Source organism: Equus quagga, chromosome 1 (genome assembly GCF_021613505.1).
Source record: "Equus quagga isolate Etosha38 chromosome 1, UCLA_HA_Equagga_1.0, whole genome shotgun sequence".
Taxonomy (NCBI): Eukaryota; Metazoa; Chordata; class Mammalia; order Perissodactyla; family Equidae; genus Equus; species Equus quagga.
The window spans coordinates 63,198,154-63,223,988 of NC_060267.1; the positions used below are offsets into that span (position 1 = coordinate 63,198,154).

Here is a 25,835-nt window from a genome sequence, read left to right on the forward strand (position 1 = left end):
TGGAGCCCCGAAGCTGAGACTGGCCGGAGATCCAAGGCCCACCTGGGGCCTCCCATCTTTGCTGCGGGATCCCTCTTACCCTCCACGCTCATGCCGGGTCCCTGCTGAGGCTCCACAAGGAAGACCAGAGCCTTTTCTCTTCCTCCAGCTGCCCGCTCCCTCTCCGAGCCGCCAGAGGCTGGGATTCCCGAGCCGGGTCAGCACGTAAGCTGGAGCTCTGGCCCACATCCAGCCCTGTCCTCACAGGCAGCTGGTGCCCACAGGGGCCACGTTGCCATGGTGATTCCACTACCCACAGTGTCCAGGGAGACAGCACGGGGTAGCTGGAGCTGTTTGCAAGGTTCGCTGAAACCAGGCTGGGAAGATTCCGGAAAGGGTCAGAGGGGGCGGGGGATGGGAACTAAGTGTAACTGCTTCCCCAGCAGGAGCTGTGTGTGTGTGTGTGTGTGTGTGCGCGTGTGTGCCCTCACACATGCACCCACCCCCCATCCAGGTTATACTGGCCCTTCCGAGCAGGGGAACAGCCCCCACAGAGGAATACTCTCGTGGCAGTCACAGTTCCTTCCTGAGCCGGTGCTCACGGTTTATCAGTGTTTAGCTTCCATACTGAAAACTAAAAGGAAAAAAAATAGTGGTGTTCATATGGCAGCAGAACAGGCTGAACCGTGACTTGCGTCCTCCACATGGAGCTGGCTTCATGTCTATCGGTCCCTTGTATTTCCTAGAGTACAGAAGTTATCCCGTGACGGGAAGGACCATGCGTAGGCCCCACCCCATGCTCCAGGTGGCTCGTCCTGACCGTCTGTGTAGCCCACACAGAGACCCTGCATCGGGGTTTGTTACGCTCATTTTACAGGGGATAAAACCAAGGCCCGGAGCGGTGATGTCACTTGCACAGTCAGGAGCCCGTAAGCGTAGGAGGCGGAGTGAAACCCAGGTCGGGTCAGGTCTGTGCTGGCTGCTGCGGGCCCTGCGTCCCCCTTCTCCTCCCCACTCAGCGGGGATTCACTGGGGACAGCCTGCCAGGCCCAGACAGAACAGGGGCACCCAGTGAGACGAAGAAGCCAAATCCCCTGGGGCAGCGGGTGGAGCACATCCCTTGCACCCTTGGGGACTGGCACTTAGGCTGTGAATCGAGAGCTTTCAGTGCCCCTTCCTGCGCAACATGGGGAATTATTAAAGAAACGACCCCAGTCCTGACCCAAGCCACGTCTGCTCTGACCCGATTCACCCCGAGTGGTTCACTCAGGCCTTTTCCCCACAGTCAGGAACGGGGCCTCCCCATTCGCAGGGCCTCTCAAGCAGCCCTGGCTGCAAATGCCTGAACCCTTAGGGGCTGCGAGCCGCCCTCGGCTCTGAGCTAACGCTGGTTTGAAAGAGCGTTATGATTTATTCATGCCGCCTTGCAGGCTGCCCAGGACAGCCTCCCCCACGAGAGAGCATGCCTCCCGGAGCAGAATGTCAGACTTCATTAAAAGCAGAAAGCCCAGGTGTGGGGGATGCCCCTTTGCCCACTCCCCGGCCTGCGTCACTGGCGCGTGTGGGATTCGGGTCAGACTCGTGGACGCACCTGCGCCTCAGCAGCCGTTGGCTGGGGAGCGGGCTGTCAGGAGCCTCTTTCTGCGGGGGAGGGCTGGGCCTCAGTCTCTCTGCACCCAAGACTGGAACTCGGGCCAGTGGTTGAGTCCCCAGGTGCAGGCAGCCAGTGATGAGGAGCTGGGCAGAGGGGCCCAGCAGGGACAGGGTAGGGCTCTGCTCCCTTGATTCTTGGCTGGGGGTCCAAGGCGGGTCCCTCAGCTTAAAGGGACGCCCCTTTAAGGGTGTCAAGAGCTCTGTGTCAACTAGATGTCGCCAAACGAGCCCCCAGAACCACTTTCATTATTGCTGTCATCACGGTCTCCTCAAAGCTGGGGAGGGCGCCCCCTGCACAGAGGGGAGAAGGAAAGCCCCCTCCGCACTTAGCTTCCTTAGGCCCCAGGAGCTGTCCCTGCTCAGGCCTCATGGGGCCCGGGGGCCACCACAGACATGCACGGTGCTCGTGAAATCGTGAGGCCCCACAGGGCACAGAAGTCATGCCGATGCAGGAAGGTAGGGGACTCGATGAGCTTCACACCGTCCCTAGAATGAGCAAGACTCCCACAGGCTGCGCCATCATCCTGGCGCCACACAGAGGGTCACACTCCTGAGGGAACACACCCACAGGGCCTGTGAGCAGCTCAGCCTCCTCAGAAGCAGGCACCCTGATGCCGGCACGCAGGGATGTGTGACTCCTGACTTCACCCCCGAACCCCCAGAATAAAGCAGGGGCAATAATGGGCTTGGAATAAAAGATCTGAGCAGGAAGCCTGAACCAAGCGACCCGGGAGCACTGGGGCTGCCTGCCCTCCAGGTCCACCCCAGAGCAGGGGGGACGCCTGAGTTCCCCGGTGACCTCACTGCCCCTCCCAGGTACCGGGGACTTGACTCTGCATTTCTCAAATGGAACCTTCTGGACAAAGTAAGCGTTCTGTGGACACCTCGCTTGCGAGACAATTCACACTGAGGTTACTGGTAACACTAGCTGTAAGGGTCAGTCCAACCCAGCCGTCCGCAGGCAGCAGAGGGGCACCCGCACGTGCCCCAGAAAATCCCAGGACTCCCTCCGTCCACCTGCCGCCCACAGAGTGCAGACCGATGGTAGTCCAGGGCGTGGGGGGCCTGCGGCACGATAGGGTCCTCTACTTGTTTGCTCCTCGCTGCCACCTTCCACCCACCCCCATCCTGTAGCGGCCAACGCGGAGGCTTCAGAGCCCAAACGCCATGAGAGAGGCAGCTTGCAGGAAAGCGCCCGCAGTGCTCCTAACGCCTCATAAGAAACGGCGACGACGAGAGAGGGGCTTTCAGATTAATCTGGCCGACACCGATCCTCCCACCACCCCTTTGGCTCTGGTCCTCCTGGTGGGGGACTGGATATACTGTTGCACTTGGGACGATCAAGAGACCCAAATGGCTAACCCAGTTTTGAGAAATCACCGCAGTCAAAGTCCGGAAACAAATCCCAACTGGTCGTTCGCATTTTAGAAAGTAAGCTGAGAGCTGGTCCTACACAATTGCTAGTGTATAAACTACTTTAAAAAAAAAACTGATAATGGTACAAAACAACTAGACATCAAAAATTTAAAACGTTATGGGGCTGGCCCCATGGCCGAGTGGTTAAGTTCACGCGCTCCGCTGCAGGCAGCCCAGTGTTTCGTCGGTTCGAATCCTGGGCGCGGACATGGCACTGCTCGTCAGACCACGCTGAGGCAGCGTCCCACATGCCACAACTAGAGGAACCCACAACGAAGAATACACAACTATGTACCAGGGGGCTTTGGGGAGAAAAAGGAAAAAATAAAATCTTTAAAAAAAAAAAATTTAAAACGTTAATTAATTTTCAGAATAATATTTCTAAAATATAGTAAATAAACTGCACTGTCTCGGGCTTCCTCAAATACTTGCGTCCTCAGTGGGGGGCCGGGGGGGGGCGGTGATACAGTCCCCAAGGGACAAGCACTGGCTCTTGAACGTGAAAAAATGTGACTTTTATGTACCAACTATAGACGCATATCCAGTCCATAAACAGCACCCGGTATATCTTTGGTATTAACATTTCATGGGGGGATGATTAGAAAAAAACGTCTAAAAAGGCTCCTTAGGGGGCAATAGGAAAAAAGTGGTTGAGGGACACTGCTTAAATAGGCAAGAACGGTCATGATAACTTCTACACGAGTTGAAGTCACGCACATGGACATCCGTCCTTACATTCCATGAGGGAGGTGGAGGTGGATGGGCAGAGCCTGACCCCGACCCCAGGTGCCAAGGCTTTTCTGGATGGTACCGTTTCCCCTCCCTTTCTAGCTTATCCGTCACTTCTCAGTGGGCTGCCTTCTAGCCACGGCCTGTAAAATCCGTGATCTGAACCTTACAGGCAACACTTCCGTCCATTCTGGTCCGAAAGCAGCACCACGCTGCCCTTGACTCACAGGAACAGCTGACGGGCCGTCTTCTGCCTGTTTGCATCTTCTCAGGCATTTCTGGGTCTGGTACCTGCGGTTTTGATGACCGAGGTCACTAAGAACACCTTCTATCATACAGCATTGGAACATGGAGAACGACTTACAGTGCAAAGTGTTTCGAAGGTCTTTTCAGAGACAAAGGATCCATCGAGGCCAAAGAGGAAGATGGACGCATAGGACAGCATGCCCCCGAGGATGATGAGGTTGTTCATGTACGGGCTCGACATCTTTATCAGCCTGCCAGGGGGAGGGGAGATGGCAGACAGAACTGTTAATGCGGTTACGCCCTCAACAAGCATTTTCTGAATGCTAATAGGTGTAGATTGCTGCCAAGACTAGCGGGGGAGGGAAAAGCGAAAGCCCTGGTTCCCTCCACTACCCCCTCCCAAGGCCGTGCCACACACGAGGGGCTGTTGCCCCCTCACCAAAGGAGCCCGGACAGCCACCTGTTTCTAGTTGCTGATTTTTCCTCGCTCAAGTTCACCTATCACTTCTCTAGGGACAGCTTGCAGCAGCAGCTTCTTCAACCATTAATTCTCAGTCTACACAAAAACGTTAAGTCAACAGGCTATTTTGGCCAGGGCTTGGAAGACGTGCCAAATCCAGAGGATTCTACATTTAAGTTCAGCAACCTTCCATGCAAGGGAGAAGATGGCCAAACCATGCTCCCCCGTGCAGAGGGGACCCGGTCTCGGAGGTGAGAATTCAGGGCTGCTCAGGAATCGTGGTCACCAGGTAATGAGTGAGCATCCACTGTGGCGGCCTGACACTTGCACCGTCCTGTGCACAAAGAGGGCCACACGTGTGGGCAGGAACACCTCTCCCGTCACCAGGTGATGGAGGTGGACAACAGACTCCCCAACCCCACCCCTACTCCTGTCTTCACTGGGCTGCTGTTGGGGGCATTCTTTATGCTCCCAAACTCTACAAGCTTCTCTCTCTCTTCCTTTAGGAATCCTGCTGTGGCTCCCAGCTGCCCAGCGAGCCAGGGCTGGGTTACACCATCAGCCAGCTGCAGTTTACCCTCTGAGGTGCCTGGCTCCCCCAGCACAATCTGCTCAGAACATCCTGGGGTTCCAGGCACCCTATGGTCCAGGTGCTCTTTTGCAGACTGTCATTATGGTCAACTGTTCCCTGAACATTTTCTTTTGTGTTCTGTGTTCTCTTAATCCTTCCACATTTAAAAAATATAATGTGTCAAAGTGGCAGAGAGATAAAAAGCCTGCTGTAACCCGTGGACCACACATGGGCTTCTGAGTTGGGGATGCTGGTTCAGCGCTGGCCCCGGCCTCCCTGCCGGGTGCACCCTTGGCAAGTCCTGTGGCCTGGTGGTGTTTCCTCCCGCATCAAATGGGAGCACTGACCACACAGCCTGGGGCACGTGTGAAGCTGAGGTGAGCCTGGGTTCCTGGAGGCCTTTTGTGAACCATGACTGCTCGGGCACCTTCGTTCTCACTGCCACAGGGAGCCGGGGAGGGCAGAGGCCGGAGCTGGGCTTCCAGGAGGAGAGCACCTTACTGCATAGCATTTAGGGAGAGCCAAGAGAGGAGGATTTGGAACCATGGTAATGTTCATATCCTATCTCTATTTTTAAATCTGCAAGGCCAGTCAAAAAATTCCCGTGATGCCAGCCTATTAGAGAGAGTAATGGCAATTACTGCCAGAAGAGAGGGTGGTCAAAGAATCTAGTCTTAAGATGGGGACAGCTCGCTGTTCTGGTGGAAATTCCTGAGGCTGGTAGGAAGGGAACTGAACACTGATTGAGAGCTGACTACGTGCCCAGGCCTTGTGCCCAATGCTGCCACGTGTGGTCATCATTTAAGGTTTGTACAGAGTAGATGAAAGTTGCTTCAATCTTTTTGTGGCAATATACGTGTTACTGGTGATAAATGAAATAAAACAACAGATGAATAAAACTGTTTTTTGTTCTTCAGGAAATAGGCTTGACCTAAGCAGTTGCTACCGAAAAAAGAAATCAAAACTATAAACAACAAAAAGTGTAGAGCCTCCGAACTCCTTTCCAAGCAGGGAGAGAAAAAAACCCGTTCTCCTTGGAATCAGGCTTCTTCCCAGCAGCTGGGGAGGTCACGCAGCCTGGCTTCTGGGCACAATGGCAGAGCTGCGCCACCTATGGGTGGGCACTGAGGCTGTGTCCTGGAAAGCCCATGCCTGGTGCCCCTGCTCAGCCGCTCCACAAGGCAGGCAGCTGGGTTCAGGGACTTGCCGTGGAAACCAAAGAAGCTGGCTGCGCGTGGTAAACACCATCGCCTGAGGCGGCGGCCTGCTCTACCCACGACTGGCCAGAATAGCTCAGAAAAGGAGATGTTCTCCTCTGGAGAATGAAAGGTATGTGTGTGGGAACAGAAATCAAGACCAGAAACCAAGGGCACGGGTTCCGCCACGCGCAGCAGTGCGACCTCAGGCAGCGGCCCTCCGTCACCGAGCTTTGGCGCTTTCCCCTGTAAGCCAGACAGTTATCCGAGGGTCAGCTGAGATGGAGCGAAGGAGGAGCTTATTGGGCTGTTATGCGCTGACCTGATGGGAATTGTGGGGGACAGAATTCAGGGATCCTCTCCAGCTGCGCCTGCTTCCTGGAGATGCTGGGGGTGGGGCAAAGACCGTCAGGGAATTCTGCGTCTATCTCTCTCCTCCTGGACCACCACAAAGAGCATGAGCACAGGCACAGCCCCGAGGAGGTATATGGACTTGGACCCTTGGGTTTTATTTAGCCCAGCCTTCCTGTGCAACCATCAGCACTGCCTCTGTGTGTTTGTGTGTTCGTGTGTGTGTGCATGTACGCACACGAAACATCTAATAACGTCCCAGTAGCTGAGTGGCACACTTTAGACAACCGCCCTAAAAACTTCTCCTGTGCCCCTGGAGAGTCTGTCCTGTGACGCTCCCACATTTTGTCCGTGAAGTTTGTCAGTGCAGAGAGTTTATGCAGGAGCAGCGTGTGAGCGGCTTACTTCTGATTCCGGTTCTTGATGTTGAAGAAGAGAAAAGCGCTGGCCATGATCATCCCCAGGATGGTGAGGGCAGACAGGATGCTGTAGAGAGGTAGGGAGATCTTACGGAGCTGCTCCAGGATGATGGTCTTGTCTTTCGGTGGTTCGGATCCTAGAAGGCCAAGGAAAAGATGTCAGCTGAGCCCAGCGCAGTCAGTCCCCAGGACCACCTGTGCCTGGGTGTCCTGGACATCCACCAGGCCCCGAGCACAAACTCTGTGCAGGACACATGTACCGGGAGAGCAGGCCCCAGCAGTGGGCCAGGATGCTGGGCAGGGAGCCTTTGCCAGGACTTCTTCCTTCCTCTAAATAGAATCAATAAGGGATTTGTGGTGCATTTAATAGCCATTAGAACACTAGAATTTGATTTGGTCTAATTACCCTGTTGGAAAACCATCACCATTTATCCCCAAAGGTAACAGCTGCTCGGAAGGTGCAGGGCTGGGGGCCGTGAGTGGGTACCACTGGGTGCCACCGAGGGTGAGGACCTTGGCTTTGGCTGTCAAGGACTGTGCACTACCTCATAACGACCATCCCTCAACAGGGCAGACACGTTGCCTGTCAATTCCACGGAGATGTACTGTGCTCTGGCTGCCCATCTCCTGCCTCAAGGTCATTATGTTATAAATGCTCTTTCTGGTTTTCCATTTTCATAAGACTCGCCAACCGTGGGAGGCAGAGGCTACCGGCTTGCCTTCTCCTCCCTGCTGCGCCAGGACTGGACAGAAACTGTGGGGTTCCAGTCCTCTGTGTGACTGCAGAGCTGTCCCCGCTCATTTTTCAAGGGCACCAGGAACCTGGGGGAGCCCTGAGGGCCTCAGAGAAGCTCATCTCTGTGGATGGTGGTTTTAGTTTTACCAGGTCCAGGCTGGCTTGGGAGGACGGACGCAGGCAGTCCTCCCCCCAGCCCCACTTCTTGCAAATCCCCTCTTTCTCAGGCGCTATTTCAGTCAGATTTCTGCTGTGGAACTGTGAGACCCTGGGGCTGTTCCCCCCAGTGGGGATGTGTGCCGTCGGCCAGATGCCCGGGGGCGGCCAAACCTGGGAGCCTGGGGAGACTCAGCAGGGACACCATGACCCGCCATGGCCGCGTCCTGGGCCTGGCCTCTGTGATGCCTCCATTCCCAGAGACAAGCAGAGGACGGGCAGATGCGGCGGCAGGGGCTGAGAACGCCCTCCAACATCTGTGTTTAAAAAACTCCGCTGGCAAGTTCAAGTGCGTTTGGAAACATTCAGTGGATAGAGAGCGTCTGAAGCATCTAAGCAGTCTAGGGAAGCTGCCAGGTTCCAAAACAGCTAGGAACCTGCCGGTATGGGGAATGCACAGCTTGAAGCAATTCCATGTGAAGTCACACTGTTAAGAAGTGGCTTTAAGGGCTGCAAGTCAGGGCAACAGCAGACACAAGCTGATGGAGGTAACACCATTTCTTGCCTCCAGAAGTGAGGGCTCAGCATCTGAAAACTTCCTCCCCACTCTCCACTTTCCTCCCCTCTCCCCCTACGCAGAGCCCTGGCTGCACCAGGTGCCTCCTGGATCCCCAAACCAAGAGCCGTCCTGGGGGTGCCCGTGAGTTCTTGCCGGGGAACAAGCTCCCCTCTGCCCACTGAGAAAGGAGGCTGAGGTTTGGATCAAAGGTTATATGGCGACCACGAACCTACGACTATGTGGACTATGGCGACCACGAACCTACGACTATGTGGACTATGGCGACCACTGGTTGTGTAGAAACAACTTCAGAAAACTGACAATGTCTCCTCCTCCCTTACGGCACCTTCCCTCTCCCCAGATTGGCGCTCCACACAGTGCATCTTCATAAGATGTTAGGGGACCAAGCGGCAATGACGTAGCAGAAATGTCACTAACAGTAGCAGCTCTGAGTTTCCATTCTTCCTCCTCACGCAATCCATTCTCTCAGGCCCAGCACTGGGCACCAGGGACTCAAAGATAAGCAAGATACAGTCCCTATCCTCCAGGAACCCACACACTAGCCATTTAAACAGGAAAGGGCAGCAAGAGGCAGTCATGTCTATCGAATGCTTACCACAGGCTGAGCACTTTGTTGAGATTGTCTCCTTGATCCACCCGACAGGCTCATGGGGAGAGAAGGTTATGCCCAATTTAGTGGTATGTGTGTGGGGCAACAGTTTTCTAGGTGTTAAGTGGCTTTTATAAGCTAGTAAGTGGCAAAGCCATCAGGATTTGAACCCAGATCTGCCTAGTTCTGAAGCCTGTGCTCTACACACTACACAAACTGCCTCCAGTGACAGCACCAGGCGGCTGACAACCTCAGGCCTGGGGAGGTCTGAGCAGGAAGCAGGAGCAGAGGGAAGTTCCGCCCGATGGAGTCAGGACGGGCTACAGAAAGAAGAGCTGAACCGCAGAAGAGGAGTAGTTGGCTGTCTACCAGGAAGGCAGGGAGAAAAGGGCGCTCTGCGCAGAGAGCCCTGCAGAGGGGAAGGCATGGATGGAGGCAGAGAAGCGGGGAGGGTCCCTTCATGGAGGCCTTGGGGCCACACCATGGAGTGAGGTCCCTTGCTGTGAGCAATGGGGACTGTGCAGGGCTCTGAGCAGAGGTGGGGCATCTTCAGCATGGCAAGATGGCAAGGGCATTTCGGCTGTTGAGGGCAGGATGGACTTGAGGGGGTTAAGACTGGTTAAGCCCATCTACCCACTCATCCATCCTTCCACCCATCCATCCATCCATCCATCCACTTATCCATCCATCCGTCTGTCTGTCTGTCCATCCATCCATCTATCCATCTGCCCATTCAACCATCCATCCATTCATCCGCTTATCCATCCATCCGTCCATCTGTCCATCCACCTGTCTATCCATCATCTATCCATCCATCCACCCATCCACCCACTGTTTCATTGACTCATATGCTCAACTGTTGATCCATTTATTCATCCATAAATCCACTCACTTGATCAATCCTGTATTCATTTTTTCATCAAATCTCATTCAGCCTCCAACATGTGCCAGATCCTGGCTAGCGCCAGGAATTTAAGGTCAAATAGGACCTAGTCAGGGAGCTCGTGGTCCAACCTAGGAATCTCAATGCAAAGTGACATTGGCTAGGGGAAAGGCAGAGGCAAAAGACTGTGGAAGCCAAGAGAAGGGAGCCATTAGCTCACTTGGGGGCAATCAGGGAAGGCTGCACAGAAGAGGTGTCATCTGATCTGGTTCTAGAAGCTGAAGAGGAGTTCTCCAGCAGAAGAAAAGAGGGAATGCTCTTCCAGGAAGAGCAGCGGTGGAGAGACTGATTACCAACCCAACCAAGTCCTTTCCCAGAGGAGGAGACAGAGCTAAATTTAGCTGGACCACATTTAAAAATAATTAGTCCTGGCCGCCGATTGGTTTAAACGCAGCTGGCTTGGTGAGAGCTAGCACTCCATGCAAACTCCAGTGACCCATCCAGGAGCCGGAAGCCAGCTCCTGCGTGAGTGATGGGGACTCTGTGCTCAGTGGGTGAGCGTGTGTGCTGAGAGGAGAGGAGGTTCTCTGTTCCCCATGAAGCCAAGGACTCTGAGCTTGTCCCCAACCCTTAGGCAATATCTAGGCTTGGGAGCAACTGAGCAGGCCCCCTCCTCCAAGAAGCCCACCGGCCTTACCTTGGAACCTGATGGTGTCGTTGATGATCTCCAGCGTGTCGGCCACAGCGTTGTACTCTCCCACCTTCACCTCCCTTCTGTCTGCGGGGAGCAAAGACAGTGGCTGGTCAGATCCCGAGTCCTGGGCTGTCCGGCTGCTCCTGTCCCAGCTCTTGCTCCGCCCCCAGCCCTGGCTATCTTCTTGCAGACTCTTCCTTTCCCCAGTCCTCTTCCAGGTAGAATCACGAGACCTCCAGCCTGTTCTGGCTGGAACAAACCCTCTACACCATCTTGTCCACTGGTCCCCCATCCTTTGCTGTACACCCTGTGGATGGGGAGCTCACTCCCATCCTAACTGGACTCTGTCTGTTACCAAGTTCTTCCTGGTCATAGAGCTGAACGATCTCTCTGTAATTTCCCCTGTCACCTGGCTCTGCCATCTAGGACCACACAGATCACTTCTGCTCCCTCTGCTCCAGCACAGCCCCAGAGACTTGAAGACAAAGACAGATGATCCCCCTGGTACCAGGCCCCAACTTCACCTTGCGGAACATCATTTTTAATTTACACCCAATCCAAGTGCCTCCTTGGGCCACAACCCACAATGTCACTGTCTGCCAGATAGAGTGTGGACTCAAGGACTGACCAATCTACTTAGGCATGATCTGGTCAGGAGCAAGAACAGGGGACCATCCCCTCCTTCAGCCTGCAAATTATACTCCTATTAATGCATCCTGAGGTGGAATTGGCATCTTTCAGAGGCCACACAGTTCTGCTGTGTCACACCGAGCACAGTCTCCTCCATACATACTTGTTCAGTGTATTTTTAGACCTAAGTGACACATTTAAAATTTACCTTCATCCTTGATACTATTCTGTGGGTGGGTTTAGGTCATTGTTTTAGTCATTGCTAGAATAAAGATGATATCTGGCCCTGGGTGGTGGCAGGAGGAACGGAGGAGGGGATCAGACCTGACAAAGGTTTCTTTTTTCTAGGTGAAATATGGACAACTGGGTGATCAAATGGGTGGGGGAGATGGGGAACAGGGGAGTGAAGCAAGTGCCTGGGGGGTCAGGTGCCATTCCCTGAGCAGGGAACCCAGTGGGGCTGTGAGAACGGAGAGAGGACAAGTTTCGGCTTGGATGTGCGAGCACGAGGTGCCTACGGGTCAGCAGGGAAGACGTCCTGGGGTCTGGAGCTGGGAAGAGGTCTGGGCCGGGCACAGAGAGCTGGGGCCATTGGCATGGAAGCCGAGAGGTGGAGCAGGGGGCGGGGAGGAGACCCCAGGGACAGTCCCGGGGGAGGAGGGGAGAGGAGCAAGGGCAGGATCCTGGGAGCACCTGCCTCGGGGTGTCAGAGCAAGGATGCTGCCAGGAGACTGGGGAGGGGTGGCCAGGATGCAGGGAGCAGGAAGCCAGGAGAGAGTGGGCCTCACTGAAGCCAAGGACAGGGACAAGTTCACAATGGAGCTGGCCAGCAACGTCACGTGCCACCGAGAGGCTGGGACAAGCCCCTAGAGCAGGGGTCAGCAGATTTGGCTGGGGGGGGCGGGGCAGACACTGGTGACCAGAGATGAAGCAGACGTGGGGAAGGGTGGGGGTGAGAGGCAGAGAGCCGAAGGCAAGGAGTGAGGGGTACTGAGTGGAGCCCCCAGGGCTTTGGCAGCGTTGGGAGTGGCCAGGGAGCGGCCGAGGGATTCACGGAGCCCTCCGGTGGGCCTGGATCTGTGCGGGGCACGCTACGTGCGTGCCTTTCTGGTCCAGGCCTCAGCTGGGTGCGGTCAGTGGTTTCTGTCTCACCGAACAGAGGAGGAAACTGAGACTCAGGCAGGTTGTGCTTTGCCAGGGACCCCTGATCCTGCGAGCAGAGCCCAGACTCCAACCCAGGACTTCCCCCATAGCCCGTGCTCTTCCCTGACATGTGGCTGCCTCGACGGGATCCCAGAGAGGGGACAGCTCCATGCCGAGATGCCCACTCCATGGGCCCTGTGCCTCCCAAGGTAACAACTGCAGAGAGCAGAGCCCACCTGCCCCCAGACCAGACTCTGGTCATCAGAACGCCCAGAGGTCACGAAGGGACGGGCAGCAGGCGCTCCAAGCTTGCACCCAGGGAGCTGCTGCAGGGGCTGGCCCTGGGGAATTTCTCCACAGAAACGCAGGTGCGCTGCTGGCCCTACAAACACGCAGGACGAGGAACAGGGAATCCCGCAGGCCCTGTGGCCGCCTGCATCCCTTTGACTGCAGGGTGGAAAACAGGGAGGCAAAAGTCACTTCCTTCTTCCCGCAATGGTCTCCCCGTTGTTTGGGGGGTGTCACACTGTGCAGGCGGCTGTCACTTGCCTGGGTCACAGCCTCTAAATGTCACATTAGCAGACTCTGCCGGGAGCTCCAGCATCCTCGCTCTGGCCTTTTGAAGTCCTCAGCCTCATCAGCTCCCGCCGCTCAGAGGATGCCCTGATTTATTTATGTGGCGCGGGAGGCAGCACATGAAATATGCAGGCTGATGGGAATAAATCATTGGGAGCCGGGAAGTGGTGTGGCTGGCACCCCACGTGCCCCCAGCCGCAGGGCCCATCCCTCTGACTCACACGCCCCACCGGCCCGTCCCACGTCACCAAAATAATACTCAACTTCCCACGGCGACCATAATGACCATAATCCCTCCCTGGGGAAGTGTCTGGAGGCCCACGGCCGCTGACCATGAATTGGGCATCATTCGCCCCAGTCTCTAGATGAGGGAGGAGCCTCCCCCAGGTAGAGGGAAGGCTCAGAGCCAGGCTCTGGGCAGCGACCAAGTGCGCACCTGCACCTGCTCCCCTAATTCTGAGTTCAGAGCACTTCGCCACCCGTCCTGAGCAGGGCTGCTGGTCATTCAGCCCACAATTATTGAGTGCCTACTGCATGCCAGGTACTGCACGCCCGAGGTACTTCCTGACAAAGAATCCCTCCAAAGCAACAGTGCAGGTGGTGGAAGACGAGGTCAGCTCCCCATCCGTGGCCCAGGCAGGCCTGCGCATCCTGGTGCTGAAGGATGCTCATGCTAAACCTACTAGTTTAATCACTTCATTCATTCATTCAACAAACACTGCTTGGGAGCCTATTATGTGCCAGGCTCTGCGCTGGAGGCTGGAAATACAAAGATTAAAAAGAAACTCATAACCTCTGACCTGGCAGTTTCGTGACTGCAGCCTGGGCCAGCCCTGCCAGGGAGGGTAACTCCTCCCTCCAGCCTGCCCTGTGACAGGGGGCCGTGACTGTAAAATGGGAACTGTCAGAGTGGCTGTGACGACTGGAGGCACACACAGGCAGTTCCCGGCTTGCGCCTAACACACACAGTAGGTGTTCAGTAACGGTAGTTATTTGAGCCGTGACAAAAGTAAGTGGGAGCGATTTGCTAGGTCCCCACACACTCATGCTTTCCTACTGCCAGGGTTCCCCACAATGGTCCCTCTGCTTGGAAGGCAGCCTTCTCCTCCCTCTACCAAACCAGCACGCCCAAACCCTACCACCTCTTCCAGGAAGCCTTCCCTGGGCACTGCTCCTCCTCTCTGAGCACCCCACTGCTGTGGGCTCAGGACACGGCGTGACAGCCCCTCGTTTCGGAGCTTTGCCCCAGGTGTGCCCAGGTCTTACGACTCCTGTGGGCTGAGTGGCTCCTGAGCAGAACCTGAAGGCTGCTCCTGACGTCCGCAGCAGCACAGAGTCTCGTCCCCCGCACTGTGCCCAGGCCCTCCTGGGTCCGCAGGTGGAAGGCTGGTCCCCCATGTTCTTCATGCGCCCGTGGTCCAGCTGGTGGTGACCATGATAGGCACCCAGCGCTTTCAACTGTCAGCCCCTGGGCTCTTTGTCAACGCCATCGTGCCAACAACACTAACCACTCATTTGGATACAGACTGGACCTTGCAAGCTGTGGACAGACTAGAAAGATCCCCTGGGGGGTGGGGGGTGAGCAGAGGGAGAGGGGCTGCAGTGTTGGGCCTGTCCCTGCAGCACCCCTACCCCCTGAGCCCTGCTGCATGCAGGTGGCCACGACTCGCAGTGTGACCTGCACACACCATCCCTGTCTCTGGGCCTCGGTTTCTCCATCTGCAAATTGTGCCAGAGGGTTCCGGTAGTTCCAGCTCTGGCCGGGCATGAGAATCACCTGGGGAAGTTCCAGAAGATCCCAGTGCCTGGGTCTCAAAGTGGACCCACTACAGGAGAACATGGGGCTGAGGGGTGGCTTTGGGTGGCAGCATTTACAAGCTCCCTACGCTGACCCTGACGTGCAGCGAGGGGCGGGAACCACCCAGTTAGACAAGGGCCCGCCGACGCTGACGCCCTCTCTTCTCAGAGGCTAAAAACACTGAGAAACAAAGAGCCCACATTCTTGCAGAGTAATACTGGGTCCCTGTTGTGGGGGGAAAAAAGAAGCGTTTTCCTCAAAAAGTACATTCTTCATTCCAAATTTTGGATTTGAAGGATATGTGAAGAAAATAGGGCTTATTGGTGAAAATTAGGCTGCCAAAAAAGTCCAGTCGGACCATATTTTCTGGCTGTGGGCCTGAGAGCATCCATGGGCTGGGTGGGACCCTGCCTCCCCCCCGCACCGCTACCCCCACGGGAGAGCTAGTTGTGGGATCCTCGCCTCCTGCCTAGGCTGGGTCCCCACCCCCTGCTACACGGGCTCCGCTCCCCTCACCCCCAAATGTCCATTCTTCCTCAACTGGCTCTAGATCTGTACTGGGGGGTGCAAGGTGTCCTTCAAAGTCTGAAGGTCGTTACACATACACGGACTCCATTGATAAACCTGGGTGTGAACCAAAGGATGACCTCGGCTCAACGAAAACCAAAGAGGCTATAAAATCACTCCATTCTAGGACCTCCTCCCACAAACTCCTCAACTCGGGGGCAGGAAGTCTGGCTGGGGGACAGGACCCCAGCGCTGGTCTTGGCTTGGCCATCACCTCCGTGAGGAGCCAGGAAGTCCGGTCCCTGCCCTGGGTCTTGCTCAAGTGAGGGGGCTGGACGAGGAGACCTCTCCACCTCTCATTTGATGTCTGCGACGGCTGTGAAGCGTCTTCCTCCTTCCAAGCTGAAACCCGCTCCCTGAGGCTCCCCTCATGGGTCCTGGCTCTGCCGGGGGCTGCGGATCCCGTCCCTCCCGTTCCTGGTGGTTCTTCAGAGATGGGAACATGGTGCTCCCGCGCCTGGATTCTGCCCCTCTCCACAGTGGCCAGCCACTCCTCGGGAAGTGCCCCCCCGTCTGGCCACTGCCTGTGGACAGGCCCTGGAGGGTTGCTCTCCTCTCACGGGAGAGACCAGACCTCCCAGCAGCGCCGAGCAGGGTGGACGCGAGCCGCGCTGGCCTCGATCCTCACACGCATTCGGCTCTATCTTCACAAACAAGATGGCAGAGCCACAGTTGTAATAAGTTAACTTCATTGACCTTTGTTTCGAGATTGGTAACAGGCCAGGTGGACACTGGCCAACTGCCCGGGGGTATACCAGCCCTGCCAAGGGTAGGTCTGCCCATCAACGGAGGCAAACCGGCCCAGGGCAAACGCTAAGCACCTGGGGGACACAGGACACTTACTAACACAACCCGTGACTGACACTTGCTGCACCTTTTTCTCCTCTTCTTGACTAACTCCCCCTGGTCCTTCAGAGTTCCTCCCAGATGGCACCTCTCCCAGGCAGCCCTCCTAGACTCTGCCAGGTGGAGCCGGGTGCGCCCCCTCTGAGGGCCCTTATCCCGTGTCACACCCAGCTGGCGTCCTGTGTCTGCTCCCCACTGGATGGGGGCTCCCTGAGGGCAGGGGCCGTATCTTACCCCTCTCAGCACGCCTGTGCCCAGCCAGGGCCTGGCATGCAGGTGCCAGGAAATGACTGTTGAGAAACTTCAAAAGCCCACAGGACAAAAACAAAAAAGAATTTATTCACACCAAAATTAAGAAGTTCTGTTCAACAAGGCCTGTAAGTTGATAGACAAGTGGCTGAATGGGAGAAGATATTCGCAAAGCCTAAAGCCAGCAAGGGACGGATGCCTGGATTACATAACGAACTCTCGCAGATCAACAAGAAAAGGCAGCACCTTCAAGACAAGAGCGGGCAACGGACCAGAACAACCCCCAATGGCTCCCAAGCGCAGGAAGAAGTGTCCAAATTCATTAGCAACCAGGGAAATGATACGTAAAGCCACAATGTATTACTTTATACCTTAGATGGGCGGATCATGAAAGAGCAGGGGACGCCAAGCTGCTGTGGAGGTGGGGACACAGGAACCCTCCTGCTGGTGGAGTGGAGCTGGGTTTGGGTATTCCCAAGAGCCACCTGGCAGATTTCAGGCATGTTGAGTGTTTACACACCTGCCGACTCAACAATTCTGCTCCTGGGCATTTGTTTTAAAGAAATGCCCATTTGGGTTCATAAGGGGTCATGTGCAAGGACACTCATTGTTTGTGGAGGCAGGGACTTGAAGGTGACCTGGTGGCTGCCATGGGGAGGGTGATGGGTGAAGGGAGGCCGTGCCCCTGGAGTGAGCAGTGAGAGCGACGGCCTAGAGGCTACAGGAACATGGAGGCACCTTAAAAACAAAGTGCTGGGGCCGGCCCCGTGGCCGAGTGGTTAAGTTCGTGAGCCGCTTCGGCAGCCCAGGGTTTCGCTGGTTCGGATCCTGGGCACGGACATGGCACCGCTCATCAAGCCATGCTGAGGCAGCATCCCACATGCCACAACTAGAAGGACCCACAGCTAAAAATATACAACTATGTACTGGGGGCTTTGGGGAGAAAAAGAAAAAATAAAATCTTAAAAAAAAACCCAAAAAACACAAATTGCTGAGTGGAAATAAAAAGAGAGAAAAAGATAGGTAATCCAGTTGCGTTGACATGAATTCAACATATACACACACAAAATAGCAATGCACGTTTTGCAAGGACACATGCAAACACAGTATATGCATTAAACCCTCAGCATGTCTGCCTTTCAGTGGGGAGGTGGAAGCGGGGTATGGAATGGACGAGGGAAATGAGGGCATAAGCAAACAGGGGGAGCTTTCATGGGCCCATGACAACCACCACCCATGAAATGAGGAGACTGGAGTGTGTCCCAAGGAAGGAAGATTGCACGTTTTCCAGAAATTCTGGAGGCGGGTAAATCTGGGGTCATTGCCAATAGTGCCCAGGAAAGGAAAGGAAGCCAACAGTTGCTATGGCCCTTCTCTGTGATGGTCACCAAGCCAGGAACGTTCATAGCCTCATGTCATTGAATTCTCACCATCACTCTCAAACAAGGAAAATGATCACCTTTTATTTTACCATTTTTAAATAAATGCTGAAACAACGGCTCAGAGAGATTAAGCCTCCTTGCCTGGCTAGCAATGATTAGGCAAAAGTCTGCTTCAAAGCTCATATACTTTCCACATGATAGGGGGTGAGTTCCCCATCACTGGTGGCATTCAAGTGAAGTAATGCTATAAAGGAGAGTCCCGGCTCCCTTCAACATGGAGAGTCTATAGCTCAATGAAACACAATGTCTGCTAAATAATTCTGTCTTCCAGGCCACCTTCCTTTGGGTCCCTGAAGGGTAAGCCCTGGATTATGGGGGCTGGTGTCAAGATCAGGGTCAGATTCTCACCCTGAAAGAGCCCACATTCGTGTGTGTCTTCCATCCCTGCTGGCCCACCGCCCTGCCCGTGTGTCCTGCAGGTGGGTGGACCACGACTCCACTCTTACTCATGTCAAGTCGAGTGGCTGTCCAACAAACCGACCTTTCCAGACCCAGGCCTGGCGAGGACAGCTACAATCCCTGCCTTGAAGGAAGGAGAAGGACATTAAAAATCAGCCTCAGGAGTCTCAAACTCGGGGCGAACTAGCTCTGCAAGTTTTCTAGTAGGTTCGGGGAAATTATCTTCCTGCTTCTATAGGCCCTGGCACTCGGCCAGAGATGCTGAAGCCCCTGGGGGGCAGGGACTGTATCTCATTCATCGTGCTCCCCCAGAGGACTTGGTAACGCGCCTGGCAGATGCTCAGGAAGTGCGCGCTGAATGGAGCCGTATCTGCTACCCCACAGACCAAGCGGTAATGCACGTCTGCAAATGGGGAGGACGAGCCTGTATGTCACTAGGTACCTTCTGATTGACAATTATGCTGTTAGAGCGACGGAAGACCCCGTCCCTTCAAGTCAGGTGCTGAGATATAAAACTCTGAAGTCTGGGCCCTTTATGCTGCACAGAAGCAGAGTGAAATTCAAGCAGATTATCATTCACCGAGATTCTCACAAACAGGCCTAATGAAGGCAGGGACGGTGAGGGCGAGCGCAGATGCTGAGCCTTCTCGAGCACAGCATAAACAAGGCTGCAATCATGGCTTCACGCCACTTCCTTTCCTGCTGCAAAGGCTGGGCCATGTTTAGACTTCGGCGGTAACATGGATTCTTTTTTCTCTTAAGGAAAAAAAAAAGCCAATTTCCCAGTATTCATCCTCCTCTACGTGTGGGTTAGTGGAAGTCGGCGATGGCCTGCGGGAGTGCTCTGAACTTGGAGCTGAAAGGGGTTTGGGCCGAGCCCCACTACACTCAAGGTGTGTGGCTAACGGGATGTGAACACCTGCTAACACCTGCAGTGGGTCACTCGGAATAGCGCCTGAGACCAGAGTAAGGATGCATGCAATTGATTTGAGAGGTGACTCTAGAACACACTGATGGGGTGCAGAGAGGTGAGACGGGGAAGGGAAGGGAGCCAGTATAAGGTGTGTGAATGAGCAGGTTTCTGGGAGGTCAACCGGGGCTCAACCCCACTAGGGACCTCTGGGGACAGAGCATACCTCAGAATTGCCCCACCCAAGGAGAAAGGGCAGTGGGGGATTTCTCCTTCTCTTCTCATCCGTCACCAGCTCAGGGCTGCCCCCAGAAGTATCAACGTCCTGGACACCTGGCCTGCTCCTTGCACAGGGTAAGGGTTGCAGGTGTTCTTAAAAGGGTGCTCATTCTGGAATGGTGGATACCCAGGGACTCTGGGGGGCCGCCTATGGCATCTGCCACATCTACCCTCTAGGACTATCCCAGTGGGAGGCAAGGGCTCTGGGAACCCCTGAAACAAAGGAAATGAAGGGAAGCTGACAGTGAGGAAGAAAATTCTTAGGGCTCTGGAACCCTCTCTGGATTCACTATGCCTCGGCCTCAAGAGGGACCACGGGGCTAGCCTGGCACATCATTTTAGAACAGCTCTGTTTACCTAGCACTTTTAAATTTGCAGAAAACGTACTTTCTGCAGCCTGGAACAACAATGGCCACCATTACAAACTGGCTTCAGTTCACATTTCTATTGTCGAGGCCAACTGCTGTTGGCCAGACATTCTGCCTGGACTCAAGTCACTGAAAACCACAAGTAAATGAAGATGTTCTTAAATTTCCACAGGCTGTATCACTAACCAATTCAGTAAGCACCAAGCCAGCCAGGAGCCAGGCAGCACGCTGGTACTGAGCACGCTGGTAATGAGACTGGCTTCCAGCCCTTGAGTGTTTATGGAGCCAAACCTCCCTGGCCCCTTATACCGGCCCCCGGAGGCAGGCAGGGCCAACAGCAGTGTCATCCCACTTTCCAGAGGAGGAGACCGAGGCTTAGGGAGATAAAGTGACTCGCCCAGGGTCACACTGCAGGTAAGCTTCAGAGCAAGGTGTTGGAGCCGTGTCTTTTGCCTCCAAATTAACTTAATAAACTTGTAGTGGGGGCTACTGAGCGCCAGGCACTGCGACAGCAGCCCCACAGCTCTGCAATCAGAAGCTGCAGAAGGACCGTGGGTTCCTGGCTCCCCCGTAGGCTTCCCAAAGCTGCCTCCCTTTTCTAACTAATTTGGGTTTTAGTTTTACAAAGGAGGTAAGAGAGCCTCCTACAAAATGCCCCCTCTTTGTAGACAGAGGGCTCAGAAGGCGCCAGGAACTTGTGTAAATGAGAAGCCAAGAAAGCATCTTGCATGGTCTTCGGAGGGAGGGTGGGGGGGCCGACGGCCCAGATCCCATCTGTGAGCATGGAGACAGTCTGGGGTGAGCCCAGGAGCAGACCCTGCAGAGAGGCCCCACTCCGAGGCTGGCTCTCTGTGAGTCAGCTCTGTCGTGAGCCCTGCAGCCCCACTGTCCGCTCTAAAGAAGAGGGCTGGAGGTGAGGGAGAGAGAACCAGGGAGAGAGAAGGTGGGAGGGCACGGCAGAAAACAACATGGGACCCCATTTAGAAGCGTTGGCAAGGTCAATGGCATGAGTCAGTTTAGGAGCTGGTCACCCCAAGGTGGGGGGCAGGCCCACTCTCTGGGTAAGTTTCTGAAGGTCCCAGAAGACAGACTCTGGACCAGCTCCTCGTGGAGGGGAAGCATAAGCCCAGAGAAGGAAAGGAGTGAACTCACCATCCCACAGTGAGTCCGGGCCCCAAAGCAAGTCCCTTCCCTGCCTGGGCCTCAGTTTCCCCTCCGTGAAATGAGATGATAACCAGGAGCCCTGCCAGCTGGGACAGGCTACTCAATCATTCAGTGCCCCTCCATCCTGGCAGACAAGGCACCTCTGAGACCCCACGAATTTGGAAAACTAACTGTCCTGCTGATGGGAACGTGTCCTCAGCCCAGCATCCCTTGTCAACAGAATCAATGTCTGTTTTAAAACCGTATAAACAGGAGTCTCTGCGAGGCCCGGCTGTGACGTTCATTGAGAGCTGGACACAAGCGTGGTGAGGAGAGAACACTCCGGCGGAGGCACGCGTGGGAGCCCACAGATGCTAGCATGCGGGGGAAACCACCTGCGAGTCCCTGCGGGGACACCTCCCTCCCCTGGGCCTCAGTTTCCCCACTTACACCATGAAGTGGTGCAACGAGATCATCCCTAAGGCCCCGCCCCATCTCCTATGCATCGCTAAGTGTGGGGAGCAGCCATGGGGCGGGCAGGCAAAAAGGCATCTGAGGGGTTTCAACACACAAGAAAATCTGGATTTGCCCCAGAAAAGTGTCATAATTTTTGACAAAGTGCTAATCATAATTGCTACTACTTGCTGAGCAAGAAAAACATGCCCATATTTCTCTGTTACTCATCTAGTTCTTCCCACACGCCAAGAAGGCAGGTAGGATTACATTCCTAGTTTACAGACGAGGACGTCGAGGCTCACAGAGGTGGAGTCACTTGCCTGATGTCCTACAGCAACTTGAGCTCAGGCAGGTCAAACCCACCCTGAACTACTGTTTGCCGTGCTGCTCTCCTTATCAATGCCTAAAGCCAGTCACTGGAGATGGTGTCTAATCCTAACATTCGGGGGAAAAAAAAGGCAATGAAATTGGCAAGCGCTTGAAGCTGTGATCGACCAATCAATATTTTACAAAATATTCTCCTAGAGTGATATAATTTGAGAACTGGAAATGTGACAAGAGAATTTAGTTGCAATCATTCAAAAAAAAAAAAAAGTAAGTATCTTTGCCAAGATGCTTACTTTGTTCAACCAATGAAGAAGTAAGACTTAACCGATGGGAAAATAATTATGTTTGCCTAAAATGACATCTTTTGTGCATGCCAGAGAGCTGACATATGTTTCAATTACCTGCCACAGGAAGGCAGACGGGCAAATCTACAAGATTGCGTTAGGGAGCGATGGTACCGAATAACCCCTTTCCCGACGGATCTGAATCCAGTTGGGATTTGTCTGAATGAATCTGAATAACTCGATTTCATTTCTTGCTTTCTCCTGGATGACTCTGGGATCTGCTCAAAGTGAGTGGAAACAGAAGGCACTGCCTTTGTTTCTGGATTTTCCAGAAACATCCAGATGCTGAAAAACACTGCATTGATGAACGGTCCGTGTAGTTGTTTTGGCTCACAACCCTGCTAATGACTGTTCTGGGCTGAACTGAGGTGTCCTCCTGGAGGAATGACCAGCCCTGCTCCTCACAGGCGCCCTGTGGGCTTTGACAAGACACTGCCCCTCTCTGGGCCTCCATTTCCTCCTCAACACACGAGGAACAGGGTCTGGATGGTCTTGGAGGCCCCTTCCAACTCTGACAGCAGAGAAGTCCAACAAATGACCTGGTTTCTTAAAAAATAAATCGCCTGTAACTAGTGCATGTGGGATGATTACAGATTAGACCAAGCAGATGCAGCGAATGGACCTTGTGTGAATTCTCCAGCAGACCAACTGTCAAGACATTTTCCAGACAATCAGACGATCAACACAGACCGGGAATGAAAGGATATTAAGAATTGTTAACCGTTTTAGGTGTAATCACAGTATTGTGGTTGTGTTTTAAAAAGTCCTTATCTAGTAGACATGCATACTGCAGTATTTATAGATTGAAATGAGACAATGTCTGGGAGCTGCTTTAAAAATTACAACAAAAAAGGGGAGAGGATGGGTGAGTCAAGATAAAGCAAGATCGGCAAAAGGTTAACGGCTGAAGCCAGTGATGGGACATGGGTTTCACTAAGCGATTCTCTCAATTTTAGGTCTGTTTGAAAATCTCTGTAATCAAAAACTAAAACAATGCAAAGTTTCTCAGAATGTTGGGACCGACTTGAGCCCGCCCCCATCCTCTCGTGAGCCTCTCAGAGTCAGCCGGGAAGACTGAACAGGCCTGAGATGCGACGCAGTTGAGAGAAATATTCTAAATAAGCTGAAACTAATGTTTCACAGAAAAGCATTCTCTATGGCGTCTGCCTTCTCTTATCTGGAACCTCACATTTTCATTTCTTTTGATGTATTTTATTGCACACACACATCCTTGAGTGTAGAACTCATCGACTAGAAGAAGAAGCAGCAAAAAGCCTACCTTGAAATTGAGTAAATTTAATGGTCCCCATTCTCTCCCCGTTCCGGAACACAACTTGACCCTAAAGACAAAAGAAAACAAACAAACAAGAACAAGAGAGAAATGCCACATTAGCCCAGGTACTACTGATCTCGACGGAAATTCATTACTTGTATGAGACGATTATTAATACTGGGGAAAGAATAGACTCCTGCTGGACCACAGGTGCAAAATTAAACTAATTGTTTTTAAACTGGTTGTGACTTTATCTGGTTAATTTGAGGAACACAAAATCAATAGTGGAGCTAATACATGTGAATTAAAGCCGAGATATGCATCATCATCATCATCAGGCTTTTCTTAAACACCCACGTGCCCTGTGTTATCCTGGGACAAGGTCTTGCAGGGTGCTGGGAAGATGGAAGCAGAGAAGAGGCCCAGGGAGCCTGGCCGTGACTCTGCTTCCTGTGTCCCACGCATAAAGACGTGGGGCTTTGCCAAGGCTGTTTGCCTTGAGGACCAGAAGGAGGCTGTAGGCCCGTTAGCACTTCTTATTAAGGACAGAGAAGGTTTTGGTGAGTCCTTCCCGAGTGGTGACGTCAGCCCCAATTATAACTGGGCTATGGGGCAGCACAAAATTAAGCTTCTTGAGCCAGTGAGACCTGACTAGTGTCACAGGCAGCTGAGCATCCCTCATTAGGGACCCTGGGGGCTAAAGACAGTGCCATCTGCTGCATCCACCTCGCTGGCTGATACTGGGCTTCCACACGCCGGACTAAATAAACCCGGAACACAAAGACGGGTGCGGTCTCTCTTGCCAATTTATGGTCCACCTAAAATTGTGCCGCTGTGCAAGGAAATTGACACACGTTATATCAATGAATGTTTATGACAATCAGAGTGGAAAGAAGGATGATCCTGATTTTACAGATCAAGAAACTGAGACCGAGGGAGGTTACGCACTTTATATAAGGTCATTGTAAATGAGCTGCTGGAATTCAAATCTGAGTTTGCTTTTAATGCCCATGTGATTTCACCACAGCATGTTGCTTCTAATCCAGAAATAAATTCCTTCCTATCTTTCCATTAATGTGAAACTAGGGAGAGAAATTGTCTTCAAGACACACCGCTTTACTCTCACAGTTACGCTCTTGCATCACCAGGTAGTAACATTTACTACTTCGGATCCCACTCAGTTCTGGGGAGGAGAGCCAGAAAGTACCCTCCTTGGTGGAAACCCAAGGCCTGAGGCCCTGCAGCTTTCGGAACAAAGAGAAGCACCCAACCTGTTCTCAGAAGGAGAAACACCTTCTAAGGCTACGCTGACACCTTTTTGAAATCCTGCAGACGGCGCCGGCGAGTAGTATCAGTTTGAAACTAACACCCACCGAATCCTACATTCAGGTGATGGGGAGCAATTCCCTGGAGTGTGAAAACACTTCAGCTAAGGTGAGACGGGAGCTGTGATTCTATTTCTAGGCATGATTGAAAACCACAGAACAGTTTCCCAGAGCATCACTTTTATGCAAATGGACCACTTTGTATGGGTGGGAAGGATGCTGTGTCCACAGCAGGACACTTCTTTGTTTAACAAATGCAGAGATCTGACTAATTCACCCATCTCCTGCCAAGCCTTGCAGAATTCTGGAGACTTCTAGATATAAAATTGGACAAACTCTGCAGAATTAAATTAACTTTAATTAATTAAATTAAAAAGTAGATGGAATGGTATTCAAAGTTTGGATGGAATGACACTGGAGTAGAGTACGGGATGGGGGTTTACTTTTTTGGGTTTCCCCCCCCTTTTTAGACAAGACTAATTAGTCCATCTTTGAATTAAGACCTGTTAGGTTTATTTTACTCACGATAACTATTTTTACTAACAGCTGCTCCTTCCAGTTCCTTAATTTCTCAGGTAATGCAGTGGAAGGAAGCCAGGATCGGAGCATCACAAACCTGGGTGAAGCGCCCCTCGGGCCAGTTCCTGAACATCTGAGATATGGACCTGGCACAGCTCCTGGTCTGCAACAGGCACTCCACAACTGGCAGTCGTCATTTTACTCAAATGCATTTAAGAGCAGAGAGTGGACATAAAAAACATTTTAAGCACCGGCAGCTTTCTGACCCTTGGGAAGAGACCTTCCCGTCGTGTGACTTCAGCTGGCAGTGGGGGAACGGCTGGCCTTTAGCCAAGGTGTCCTCGCCTCTCAGAAACATCAGCCCCAAGTGACCGGGTTCCTGGACCACACGAGCCACTGTGGTCCTACCAACGGGAGACAGCTGAGGGTTCTGTGACTGCGGCAACCGAGTCACGAGAGACACGAAGTCGGGTGACTGGCTATGCTGAGGGTCTGCACTGGGGAAGACACCGCGAAGCCCCCTTCTGAGGAAGATGGTCACGTGATTCCTACCTGAGGGAGTCACCACAGCACCAGTCGGGTT

At 53.5% G+C, this 25,835-nt stretch overlaps 1 protein-coding gene across 1 annotated transcript in view; it reads right to left on the reverse strand.

Annotated features, from left to right (window-relative positions):
- Positions 1-25,835, reverse strand: part of GABBR2 (gamma-aminobutyric acid type B receptor subunit 2) — a 328,536-nt gene that overhangs the window by 67,850 nt on the left and 234,851 nt on the right. The window contains exons 8-11 of the mRNA XM_046672560.1: positions 23,415-23,475; positions 10,662-10,742; positions 7,007-7,157; positions 4,142-4,274 (exon numbers count right to left, since the gene is read on the reverse strand). Coding sequence (XP_046528516.1) covers positions 4,142-4,274; positions 7,007-7,157; positions 10,662-10,742; positions 23,415-23,475 — 426 coding nt within the window. The remainder of the gene's footprint in view (positions 1-4,141; positions 4,275-7,006; positions 7,158-10,661; positions 10,743-23,414; positions 23,476-25,835) is intronic.